The sequence below is a fragment of the Nothobranchius furzeri genome, chromosome 11, assembly GCF_043380555.1.
Source record: "Nothobranchius furzeri strain GRZ-AD chromosome 11, NfurGRZ-RIMD1, whole genome shotgun sequence".
NCBI lineage: Eukaryota > Metazoa > Chordata > Actinopteri > Cyprinodontiformes > Nothobranchiidae > Nothobranchius > Nothobranchius furzeri.
Window position 1 is genome coordinate 33,594,787 of NC_091751.1, and position 12,728 is coordinate 33,607,514.

The following is a 12,728-nucleotide window of genomic DNA, read 5'->3' on the forward strand; positions in this document are numbered from 1 at the left end:
ACACTGCCGTCAAACCGGAGCAGCTCATCCACCAGCAGGTGAGGGCTCTCCGTTCCCGTCTCTGAGTCCAAAGAGGAAGTTCACACACTCAGAAACAATAAGTTAGCTTTGATTTATTGAACCAAAAACAACCAGCTGTGTTTACATCAGTGTCGTCACAACGAGACAAAGGCATGGTTCTCAGGAGAAACCAGGTGTTTGGTTAAGCCCCGCCCCCTTTCTGTACACAAACAACAGAGTGACCTAAAGTCTTCAGAGTGTTTATCGTCATCCCTCTGTTTATGTTCTGCAAGTCATGAAAGAGAAGAGGAATTCTCTCACACACACACACATTCACACACACACACACACACACACACGCGCGCACGCACGCACACACACTGGGTCAACAGGACCCTACAGAACTAAACAGATCCATGTTCTGGTTCCTTCATTGTTGTGCTGCCTCTCTTCTCGTATCTCTCCTGGCTCCTCCTCTTCTCCACCTCCTTCAGTCCGTCCTTGATGTGATTCATGGCTTCCTGGTCCCCAGCCTGCCGGGCCAGACCAAGCGCCTCCTGGTAGAACCGGACCGAGTCCTCCAGCTGGCCTAGGGGAGCAGAACCAGACCAGATGAGAGCAAAAGAGCAGTGTTGGGACTAGCTGCAGCCTCGCCTGTACTCACCTGTGTGCAGCAGAATACCTGCCATGTTTCCCAGCAACACATGATGGTCAGGATGTCCCACAGATTGGCTCAGATGCACTGCGTGCTGGACTAGCACCAAGGCCTCGTCATGACGACCTTGCAGGTCCAAGATGGTGGCGAGGTCACTCATCAGGACCAAAGTCTGAACGTTCGTACAAAGGGCAAAGGGCAGAAGGAACCAAAGAAGCAGCAGAGGTCATAATCAGTCAGGACAGAGGAGAGATTCCCGTCAGGAACAAATAAAATCTCTAATCTGATCCGTCGTAGAGTAGCGGGTTGTCGTTTACACTTAAGAGTCTTTCTGTTTCAGACAGGTAAGTTTGTGTTGGCCTTGGCTGCGGTCTTCATCAGAAGATCAGCTGATAGAGACACGTCACACAAACATCTGTGGCATTTCTGATGAAGACCGCCGTCGTCGAGGTAAATAAGAAGTCAACACAGCCTTTTGAGACAGTCGTTCCCGCCTTCACCACTCTAAAGGTTGGTTCATGCTTGACGCGTCCGCGAGGTCCGCACGGCTCCGCAAGGCGAAATTGCATCATTTGAACAACCGCGCCCCTCCACCACACTTCCGCACGGCCCAAAATTTCCGCAACGCGCACCTAGGAAAATTTCTAACCACGCGGACGGTCGGACGCGTAAAAACATGGCGGACCGGCAAGAACTAGTTTGGCAGAGGTTCGTAAATACAGACATTTGTATGATTCAGCTCTCAAAGATCACGTGATCAGCATGTTGTTAATAATTCTTGGAGAGAAATAGCTCGCACTGTCGGAAAAGACGAGGACGCTGTTAAAAATGCTGGAATGTCATGTTGTAAACAACAGTAATTTCTACTTCTACTATGGTGTAGTGTTGGATCCATGCTGCCCCGTTCAGTTTGGGAGAATATTGTCTCACCGCAGAGACGAGCCGCATGAACCATAAACGCTGCGAGTTGTGAAGCGCGTTCCATCCGCGAGCCGCATCACCAAGTCGAAAGTGAATGCGTCAAGCATAAACCAAGCTTTATGCTCCAACCCGAGTCTTCAGGTCCACCCACCAGAACCTTCTAGAAGGTCCACAGACAGCTAAAGACCCTCGTATTCAAAGCTGCTTTTACATAAATCTTTCGTTTTCCTATTTTTTAACTGGAATTTGTAATAATCTTTCATTTGTTTTATATTCATGATAATTTAATAATTTTATGACTCTGATGTATTTGTCTTTTAAGATCCTTATGATTATATGGCTCTATGACTTTTTGATCCATGAAACACGTTGTAATTGTCTTTCTGTGATAAGTCCTGAATAAATCTAACTCACCTACTTACACAGAGATGGCACGAGCTATCAGTGTGGCTTAAGTAAGATTAAAACAGAGCTTTGCCTGAAAAAGAAAGCCAGGCTGTGCAGGCCAGCTAATGGCCACAGCCTCTTCTGCTGGCTCCAGAAGGTGCTGAAGGAGGTGGCTGTGCATGATCGTAGCTTTGGGAGGCCGTTCTTCATCCAGCTCTGTTCCTTCCACACTTCTAACCCAAAGTGAGCCCAAACTTTAAACTCAAAACTTGCTGCTGCAACTTTTAATATGTCCTTCCCTGCTGCTCAACTCTGCCACTTTCACTTGTTTTCTTCTTCTTCACCTTCAGCTCAATTTTCTGTCATTCTCAAGAGGAGCAGCCGTGATGGACTTCTGCGGTAGAGCTTAATAAAACAATATAAAAGGAGCATACTGGGTTTTGTACGTGAGTTGAAATATCGCAATATTTAGCCAAATTGGTATTTTGTCCCACCCTTAATGGTCTGGTGTTGGCCATGTGTCTCAGGTGGTCCACTACCTGTGGGTGGGTCTCTCCTTGCTCCTGGCGGCAAATGTCCAGGGCATTCTGGTAGTCCTGTGCTGCCTGGGTTAGGCGCAACGCTGATGCTCGGTATCGAGCGCGGGAATCCAAACACAGACCAAGAAGGAGGCGGGTCTCTTTCCTCAAGGCTTCCTGCTCCTCTGGGGACAAAAAGACAATAACACATATGTGGACAGTTACAAATCCATTTCTTCCTGCCTCACCTGTCTTCTCCTCTTCTGACAGCTCCTTGTGTTTCTCCAGTTTGGCCTCCAGAGATTCAGTGCAGAACATGAACCCGTGTTCTGCCAGCTCCAACCTCAAACAGGAAACAGATATCTGTGAACTTTGGCCTCTGAGGCTTGTGTTAGATGATCTGTTGTCCCCAGATCTTACTTGTTCTGCTCAGCGTAGATGGTGGCCAGCTTCAGAGACATCTCTATGATGGCGTTGTCATCCTGGACACAGAGAGGAGGTGAGGGATGAGGACACAGAAGCATTCGAAACTTCTTTAGGAACAAAAGGAGCTGCTCAGCTGGGAAAAACGTCTCTAGAGCCCTTTTCAGATAGACATTCTGGAACATTTGTGGACAATTCAATCCGGTTTTTAACCGGAACTGTGTTTTCAGACACACCACTTTTGTACCGGAACTTGTCCTTTTCGGCTGCGTTCACACAGCAGGGAAAAGTTCCAGATGTCTGACGGGGGGGGGGGGGGGGGGGGATTGGACTCATGTTAAGAAGAAGAAGAAAATATCATTTCTATAGCGCCTCTCAAGATAAAAATCACGAGGCGCTTAAGCATATTCTGCACACACGAAGACGCATAAGAGACCTGGATGATGAAGCTCAATGGTTAAAGGAATCACTGAAGCGGTGTGAAGCGCTCCGTCGCGCGTCTAGACGGTACCGTAGGAGGCGAGCTGCCGTGGTTACAGAAAGACTCTTAAGTGTATGCTATATAGCATGCTACAGCAGCTGGCTATATAGGTGCGCACAGCGTCCCCCGGTCCCCTCCTCCTCCCCCTCCCCCTTGTCCGGAACTCTACCTCACCAGTCTGAAGCAGCCACCTTGTCCGTAACAAGTCCGGACCTGTTACTAGGGGCTTCGTCCGGATAAATTCCGGAACACGTTATCCGGATGTTTGTATTCAGACAGAAAGGTCTTACAGACAGATTCCGGAACATTTCCGTTTTTCATGGCCTGTCTGAAGGGGGCTCTGGAGTCACTCAAGAGTTTCACATAATCAGATGTTGGTCTTTCAATCTTCAAACTTCAGTCAGAAAACAGATGGTTAGAGGATTACAGGTAAAGTGGGAATTACATTTATACAGGTGAGAGACGAGAGAGACAGGACAGAGACAAGAGAGACAGGACAGAGACAGGTGAGAGACAAGAGAGAGACAGGTGAGATACAAGAGAGAGACAGGTAGGAGACAAGAGAAAGACAAGAGAGAGACAGGACAGAGACAGGTGAGAGACAAGAGAGAGACAGGACAGAGACAGGTAGGAGACAAGAGAGAGACAGGACAGAGACAAGAGAGAGACAGGACAGAGACAGGTGAGAGACAAGAGAGAGACAAGAGAGAGACAGGACAGAGACAGGTGAGAGACAAGAGAGAGACAGGACAGAGACAGGTAGGAGACAAGAGAGAGACAGGACAGAGACAAGAGAGAGACAGGACAGAGACAGGTGAGAGACAAGAGAGAGACAGGACAGAGACAAGAGAGAGAGGACAGAGACAGGTGAGAGACAAGAGAGAGACAGGTGAGATACAAGAGAGAGACAGGTAGGAGACAAGAGAAAGACAAGAGAGAGACAGGACAGAGACAGGTGAGAGACAAGAGAGAGACAGGACAGAGACAGGTAGGAGACAAGAGAGAGACAGGACAGAGACAAGAGAGAGACAGGACAGAGACAGGTGAGAGACAAGAGAGAGACAGGACAGAGACAAGAGAGAGAGGACAGAGACAGGTGAGAGACAAGAGAGAGACAGGTGAGATACAAGAGAGAGACAGGTAGGAGACAAGAGAAAGACAAGAGAGAGAAAGGACAGAGACAGGTGAGAGACAAGAGAGAGACAGGACAGAGACAGGTAGGAGACAAGAGAAAGACTAGAAAGAGACAGGACAGAGACAGGTGAGAGACAGGACAGAGACAGGTGAGAGACAAGAGAGAGACAGGAGAGAGACAGGTAGGAGACAAGAGAAAGACAAGAGAGAGACAGGACAGAGACAGGTGAGAGACAAGAGAGAGACGAGAGAGACTGGACAGAGACAGGTGAGAGACAAGAGAGAGACAGGACAGAGACAAGAGAGAGAGGACAGAGACAGGTGAGAGACAAGAGAGAGACAGGTGAGATACAAGAGAGAGACAGGTAGGAGACAAGAGAAAGACAAGAGAGAGAAAGGACAGAGACAGGTGAGAGACAAGAGAGAGACAGGACAGAGACAGGTAGGAGACAAGAGAAAGACTAGAAAGAGACAGGACAGAGACAGGTGAGAGACAGGACAGAGACAGGTGAGAGACAAGAGAGAGACAGGAGAGAGACAGGTAGGAGACAAGAGAAAGACAAGAGAGAGACAGGACAGAGACAGGTGAGAGACAAGAGAGAGACGAGAGAGACTGGACAGAGACAGGTGAGAGACAAGAGAGAGACAGGACAGGGACAGGTGATGCTCACCTGTGGAGCTCCTCCTACTAGCATAAAGTTCATTGCTGCTTTGAACAGTTTCTCTGCCTGAGAAGCAAAGAAATGATTGGAGCATATCCAGATCAAAACCAGCAGAGATCAGCCTTCAGGACTCATTCTAACTCAAATGGAGTTAAGATGAGTCAGAGATCAGCTGACCTCCTATTTCTGAGCTGTAATTGGATACTCACGCTGTCCAGCTGACCTTGGACGAAAGCCAAGTTCGCCATCTAAACAGGACAGAAAAAACAGTATTGCTGGATTGTACATATGTGTAGTACACATATTCCAGAGGGGGTGTGGCCTCTTCCTCAGGTGGACTGGTGAGGATTTACCTGACTATAGGTATAGATGATGGCCTGGTTGTTGTGAGTCTGATGAGCCAGAACCAGAACCTGATGGAAGAAGGAGGAGGCTGCCTGCAGCTGTCCACGATGTATGCTGAGCTACACACACACACACACACACACACACACACACACACACACACACACACACACACACACACACACACACACACACACACACACACACACACACACACACACACACACATATGGCTTTACGGCTGGATTGGTAACCTAATCCTCGTTTAGCTTCTTACTGAAGAGCCTTCAATATATGCCCACCTACTAGGTGGGCCATAATCTGGTATAAAAGGGATGTGAATCCATCATTCGTCTCCCAAAGGCTCTTGAACCTACAGGAACCAGCGAGGCTCGCTGCCTGAAGGGGCTACGCCTGTACTCATAGCATCTGGGGTCACAGTCAGTAACCATTCTTCTATTTCATAAAGGCTTCACCCTTAAAGGCAAGGCATGGGACGAAGGCGTGGCTGGATGTAGTCTGATTCTGAATGGTTCACACTGACCACCAGAACACATTAGTTAGCCAAAACCCAGATAAATCCCTCCCCAACAAGCAGCAGGAGGAACGATGATGACGAGTAAAAAGTCAACGTGCATTCACGCAGCAGGAGACCCGCTGACAGAAATCTCAGTTCCACCAACCCTGTTGGTTTGGAAAAGGGAGGGTCGGCTTGCTCATTTTTCTTTCCCTATTGTAAAAGTGGTCCACCCAGACTGCCAGTCACAGCACCACTGGGCCCCCTGCTGTTGCAGGTCCAGAGATGTCTGCAGCAGTAAGGTTGGGCTGGAGCAGATGCACAGTCCACTGATCGGGGACATGAATACATCACTACTTGCAACAAGAATTCCCACTTTGTTGTTTGTGTTTTCATCAGTTGTACATGAATGTGAAGAAATGGCAGCAAGTCATGTTCATCTTCAAAGTTCCACACCTTCCTCGCCGTCATCGTGAGAGTCCACACTCAGGAACAACTAGACAGATCGGTGTGACATTTTCTTCTCAGTGGACGGCAGCCGAAGGATCTGAGTGGACGTCAGAACGGTGTTGGGCCACGCTGAAGAAATTACAGCCCAAAATAGAAAAGTTAGAGACAGAAAGAACTGGAATGAGTTCAAGCCGAGCAGAACCACTGGGGTCGCCACCAGCATCAGGCCCAAAGGTCTCATAGCCAACAGAGCCATGACGGTTCTGTCAGGTGTTACATGGAAGATCACAGCAGAGATCTCGTATGAGACGGGCTCTAATGAGGGAGGAGTCTGGTTCCACGCCCAGGAAAATAAATGACCTAGGATTTCCAACATTCCCTTTTGGATTGCTGTTTCTGCTGTGGAGTGAGCCAGGAGGAGCAGGTCTTTCAGATGAAGCAGAAATCTGATGACCACTGGGCGTTTATTTGCTCTTGAGTGCGCAGCATGAAGAAGAAATGGGAGGCCGAGGCCCGCCCAGTAGGCGGGTGTATAATAATGGCCCTTGAGTAAGTGGCTAATTGAGAATCGGGTAATCCAATCTCTGCCGTAACGGACGATGCATATACAAACGAGAACTGTAACTGCTGGATCTGATGCAGTCAGGTAGAAGATCTGGTACCTTGGCTTTCTTCAGCAGCAGGATCATCTCATCTTCCTTCGTCTGATCTTCATCAGACCTGAACAGGGAGAAGGCTGCAGACACACAGGGAGACAACCCAGGGTCCAGACCAGGAAGCAGAGTCGTAGTTTAACCCACCCCTCTGCAGCTTCTGTACTGTTACCCACCCACTACCCCATAGAGACAGTGTCCTGCCCATGGCCAAAACCACACAGATTAAATATCAGGCTTAATAAAGCAAACCAAGGAAATCTCATAAATATTAGAAGAAATTCAACTGAGCAGAAAACTAGAAAAATTAAATGTGGGTTATTGAACATTAGGTCTATGTTTTCTAAGACTTTGTTAGTTAGTTAGTGATAATCAGATCTATTTGCTCTCTCTCACAGAATCCTGGCTGCAGCAAGAGGACTATGTTAGCTTAAACGAGTCGACTCCTAATTATTTAAATCATCATATTGCTCGAAGTACAGGGCGAGGAGGAGGAGTAGCAACCAGTTTTCATTCAGACCTATTAATTTATGTTATTTTTATTTATCCAGATGAGTGGATTGAGAACACATTCTCATTTGCAACGAGGATCTGGCCCAGAGGCAGCTGCAGCAGACACCCTCAGGAGGTCCGCAGGATGTAGTTAAAAGTCTTCAGCTTGTCCAAAATGCTGCAGCTAGAGTTCTGATGAGAATTAAAAAGAGAGATCATATCTCTCCTGTCTTAGCTTCCCTACATTGGCTACCTGTTAAATTCAGAACTTCACTACCCAAACTGGACCGACTCACCAATCGCTGCACACAGAGCTGCTCCTCCTCCTCCTCTTCGTCCTCCTGCTGCTCCTCCACCACCAAGAGGAAAGGTTCCGCCGCTGGTTTCTGGTCTGGTCTCAGTTACCCAGAAGTCCAGATGGTGTCCAAAGATGAGACGCTTCCTGTTGGACATCACAAACCCATTCTTCCTCAGCGGAACCATTGAATGTTCCGAACAGAACCGCACCAACTCATGCGCCCTCATGAGCAGCGGCTCAGTGACGCCACGAACAGGTGCGCGTTAGCGCTATGTATCACCGAGACCGTAGTCTAGTAATCCGTGAACGGAAAACTTACGTGTGTCCTCCAGAACTCCCGAACCTCTTTACAACTCGGTTAAGGACGGCACGAAGCATGCATGACGCCGCCATCTTTTTTGTTTACATAATAAGAGGAAGTCAGGCGGTGGGACTCCACGCTTTCACAATAAAAGCATCATTGGAAAGTTTGTATTACTGTTTTTTTAGTTGGCAACAGGTTAGTAGTACTAGTGTATCTGATTTCTAAGTAAAATACTGGGAATCTGACTCAATATGTACCCAATCATCTGTCTGGTTTTTCAATCCGGTTCACTCTCCTGAAATGTGAGCCTCTATAGTCTAAAACAGAATCTCCTGCTTCACTCATTTTAGATTTAGTGGCAGAAATGGTGTCCCTACCATCTACCACATCCGCAGTAGTAGCCCAAGCCTTTCTGTTATCCTGGGTTGCTCGGGTTGGCCCACCCTCAGATATAAGTTCAGACAGGAGCACCCAATTCATCTCTGACCTTTGGTCAGCCATGGCACACAACCTGGGGGTCAAAACGCACCGGACCACAATTTACTTGAATTTATTTGACAGATGCTAGTTGACTCGACCGCCTGCCCTGGGTCATGTTGGGGGGGGGGGGGGGGGGGGGGGGTAGGGAGACGGTCTCCATTGACAGGCTAAAACCTTCACATGTCCTGTGAGATGAAACCCAGTGAGCAGCTCGGGCTCCCCGTAGAAGGTGGCCTCCGTCTGCCATTTGTTCAGACCCACAGTGACGTGTCTTTGCTGTTGCAGCACCAATCTAACCTCCCCAACCCCACACCCCTCAGGTTTAGCCACTCAGATCGCTTGAACAGGGCCAGGAACTTAAATATTTATGTTTATGTATTTAGCAGACGCTTTTGTCCAAAGCGACTTACAAGTGATAATCAGCATTTTGCCCTTGAGGCAAACAACAACAATAACAACAACAGCATTGACATCAGTCATGGAGAGTAGGGAACAAGGAGTGGACAGTAGAGAGGGGGGACAGGTGCAGGCAAGGTGCTAGTTAAGAAGATGCTCTCTGAAGAGCAGGGTCTTCAGGAGTTTCTTGAAAACTCCTGTAGTCATGTTAAGTTAAATGTAACAGACCATCTGGGTGTTCAGGAGGCTGTGTGTAGGGGACCACAAATGTATTTTGGTCCCATGCTATTGAGTGATTTATAAACTAGTAGGAGCACTTTGAAGTCTATTCTGTAGTTTACTGGTAGCCAGTGTAGAGATCTAAGAACAGGAGTGATGTGCTCCGTTATCTTAGTTATTGTTAAGACTCTAGCAGCAGCATTCTGAACAAGCTGCAGTTGCTTCACAGCTTTTTTGGGAAGACCAGTTAGGAGACCATTGCAGTAGTCCAGCCGACTAGAAATAAAAGTATGAATAAGTTTCTCTAAGTCTGGTCTGGACATGAGACCTCTGACTCTTGATGTTTGATTTAGTTGTAGCTTTAATATGTCCAGAGAAGCTCAGGTCTGAGTCAATGATAACGTCTAGATTTCTAACCTGGGTCGTTGTCTTTATTCCCCTGGAGTCTAGCTGAGCAATAACATCCATTCTATCCTTCTTGTTGCCACAGACAATAACTTCAGTCTTGTCTTTGTTTAGCTGAAGGAAGTTTGACTGCATCCAGTCGTTTACTTGTTCTAGGCACTGACAGAGTGAGCCCAGTGGACAACAGTCAGTAGGTGATAGGGCTAGGTAGATCTGGGTGTCATCAGCATAGCTATGATAGGAGATGTTGTTATTAAGTATGACTTGACCCAGGGGCAGCATATAGAGATTATAGAATAGTGGTCCTGGAATTGAGCCATGGGGGACCCCACATGTCATGGTGATCTGCTTTGATTGGTAGTCCCTAATAGAGACAACATAGCCCCTGTCTTTGAGATAGGACTGGAACCAGCCAAGCACTGTGCCTGATAGTCCCACCCACTTTGTGAGTCTGTCCAGAATGATGTTGTGGTTCACAGTATCAAAAGCTGCACTGAGGTCAGGCATCATCAGACACATGCTTTACCTGAATCAGTGTTGAGACGAATGTTGTTTTGTTACGTCCCCCCCTAGCCGTCCAGGAGGATGAGGGGACAAACACAGTGAAAACAGGCGGATGGGTGTGACGGTGCAAATAACGAGGTGAGGAGAGTAAAAGTCAAAAGGTTTATTAACAAAGGGAGTCATCTTAAAGGCTAAAGATAACTAAAGAATCCTTCTCTAAATCAAAGATTATCTAACTAAAGGTCCACAGCTATTCTAACAAAAACACCTAAATCAGAATGATCCCCAGCCCTCGGGGAGAAATGCACACAAAAACAGAGTCTAGCTCTGTAAAAAGGCCAAGTCAGGCAGGATTAGCGATTAACTTCTAACAAGTCCAAAATGGGCAAAGACTACGGCTTAGCAATAGCTCAAACTAGAATAAACTAGTACACCGGCGCAGGAGGATCGCAGACTAGTTCTGGACCTCCCCGACTGCCTGCTGTGCTCCTCTTTTGAAGTCCTGTGGGCTGATTAGATCAGCTGCTGCCTTTTTGGCGTGCCTCTCTCCAAGGTCCTGGACTGCCAGGAGAGAGTGTGAGCTGCTCTGGGAACTGTCCCAGGTGCTGAAAACTCGGCGGAGGGGACATCAGGCTCAGATAAGGATGACGAGGAGGACCGAGGGGACGAGGGTCGCCACACGTTTAATATCTTGATCAGTGCAGTCTCTGTGCTGCAGTGCCTCTGGAGCCTGACTGAAGACCGTCCATAATGTTATTTGATTCCATTACTGCTTTTTCGATAATTTTCCCAATCAGAGGGAGATTAGAGATCGATCGGTAGTTGCTCAACACTGGGGGATCTACTTTCCTCTTCTTTAGAAGGGTTTCACAGCAGCAGTTTTCAGTGGTTTAGGAACAATTCTGACATTAAAGAACAGTTAACAATTTCCAGTGCGTCAGCTTTCAGGCAGCTAAAATTTTTTTAAAGAAGTTTGTAGGCAGCAAAGCAATCAGAACAAATCTAAAACAGTCAGAAGCAGCAACATTGATCAGAAACTATTGATTACCATGAATTATTGAAGGTAGATACTGGAAGCTTCAGTGGTTTCTGCAGCTCATTCCAGTCATTGGAAGCAGCAAACTGGAATGAGGAGCGGCCAAAGGAGGTGCGAGCTTTGGGAATAAACATAGAAATTAAGTTACTGGAACGTAAATGGTGCTGGTTGTTGGAAGTGATGAGTATTGAGAGAACATATGACGGTAATACCGATGATGGTTTTGTATATGAACTGATACCGATGTAATATCCTGCAGGAACGGAGCGAGGGCCAGTTAATGAGTGAGTACAGATCACGATGAGTTGTGAAGGGGGCATCAGCGACCAAACGGGTTGCTGAGTGATAAATGACATCGAGTTTATGAAGAAGTGTTTAGAAGCAGTCCAATAAATGATGTCACCGTAATCTAAGATGCAGGACTATGTTGGTCAAGGGTTGCTTTGCAAAATGAGTAAAGATGGTTTTTGAGGCATCTGAATAAGAATTAAAAGAAACTATGATTATGTTTATTTATTTGGCAGTCACTTTTATCCAAAGCGACTTACAATTTATAAACTATAGGGCATGTTGTGATCTGTGGGGGAAACCGGAGTACCCGGAGGAAACCCACGCATGCATGAGGGGAACACACAACTCCACGCAGAAAGGCCGCAGCCGAGTTTTGAACCTGCAACCTTCATGCTGCGAGGCAACAGCGCTAATCACTGCGCCACCATGCAGCCCATTTTTAGGATCAGGATGGATCAAAATATCACTTACGACCTAGGCTATATGATCAGCATGGAAACAAACTCCTGTTCTCCACCAGTCTACACTGAGGTATTTTGTACATTTGTTTTTAATATAGGGCTATTTAAGTAGGTACTCTAACCTTGTCCAAAGAATTAGTCAGTTGTAAAAATACCAGTGAAATACAACTAGTAGCGTTTTTTTCCTATCAAACCTTTTTTTATTTCATGCAAAGACTGCTGTCTTGTTCGTCTGTTATAAAAATATTGATGGACATGCAGATTGTTCTAATGTTGTTTTCAATAGTTTTTCTTTTAAAAAAAGTTCTCACAGGTGCCTGCTGGGGTTCGACTCCTGGAGATGTGCCAGTTTTTTTTCTAATGGAATCTTAAAATTTATAAAAGAAACGTAACTGAAAAATTAAAGTAGATTACTGTACAAGTATAACAAATTTAGAACATTTAATAACAAGGAGGCGTGTTTTTTTTGTTTGCAGAACTTTATTGAGCATTTACACACAAAAGGCACAGCCATTTGAAATATATTTTCAAGTGTTTTCTCTGATTTTACCTGCACAAACAAAGCACTAAAAAAGTAGAGTATTTTTGTGTGTTTGGGTGCAGTCCCGGGGGTACGGTGACGTCACCGCACCCAAATAAAACATCTGAAAAAATATCTAAGGAACCATGAAAGCACAAATGATGATTTTTACCTGC

At 46.6% G+C, this 12,728-nt stretch overlaps 1 protein-coding gene across 2 annotated transcripts; it reads right to left on the reverse strand.

Moving 5' to 3' along the window:
• Window positions 1-97: 97 nt before the first annotated feature.
• ttc19 (tetratricopeptide repeat domain 19) lies at window positions 98-8,392 on the reverse strand. Of its 2 annotated transcripts, XM_015955993.3 has the most exons (11): window positions 8,256-8,391; window positions 7,935-8,080; window positions 7,156-7,229; window positions 5,535-5,645; window positions 5,391-5,429; window positions 5,191-5,247; window positions 2,902-2,963; window positions 2,730-2,824; window positions 2,503-2,666; window positions 665-827; window positions 98-589 (listed from the first exon to the last, which is right to left on the reverse strand). In XM_015955993.3, exons 1-11 carry the CDS (start codon window positions 8,327-8,329, stop codon window positions 405-407), a joined length of 1,170 nt encoding a protein of 389 aa, XP_015811479.3. In that variant the 5' UTR covers window positions 8,330-8,391; the 3' UTR covers window positions 98-404. The 2 variants fall into 2 exon arrangements, with proteins under 2 accessions (XP_015811479.3, XP_070397595.1); XM_070541494.1 differs by lacking the exons at window positions 5,191-5,247; window positions 5,391-5,429; window positions 5,535-5,645 and having other exon boundaries at window positions 8,256-8,392.
• Window positions 8,393-12,728: the final 4,336 nt, after the last annotated feature.

What these genes read in the sequence shown, in the direction of transcription:
- ttc19 (XM_015955993.3), bottom strand. Translation starts at nt 8,329, where the DNA reads ATGGCGGCGTCATGCATGCTTCGTGCCGTCCTTAACCGAGTTGTAAAG. An exon ending in AGCTCTGTGTGCAGCGATTG is followed by an intron (nt 7,230 to 7,934) that starts GTGAGTCGGTCC and finishes GTGTGTCTGCAG; the next exon opens with CCTTCTCCCTGTTCAGGTCT. An exon ending in TCATCTATACCTATAGTCAG is followed by an intron (nt 5,430 to 5,534) that starts GTAAATCCTCAC and finishes TGTCCTGTTTAG; the next exon opens with ATGGCGAACTTGGCTTTCGT.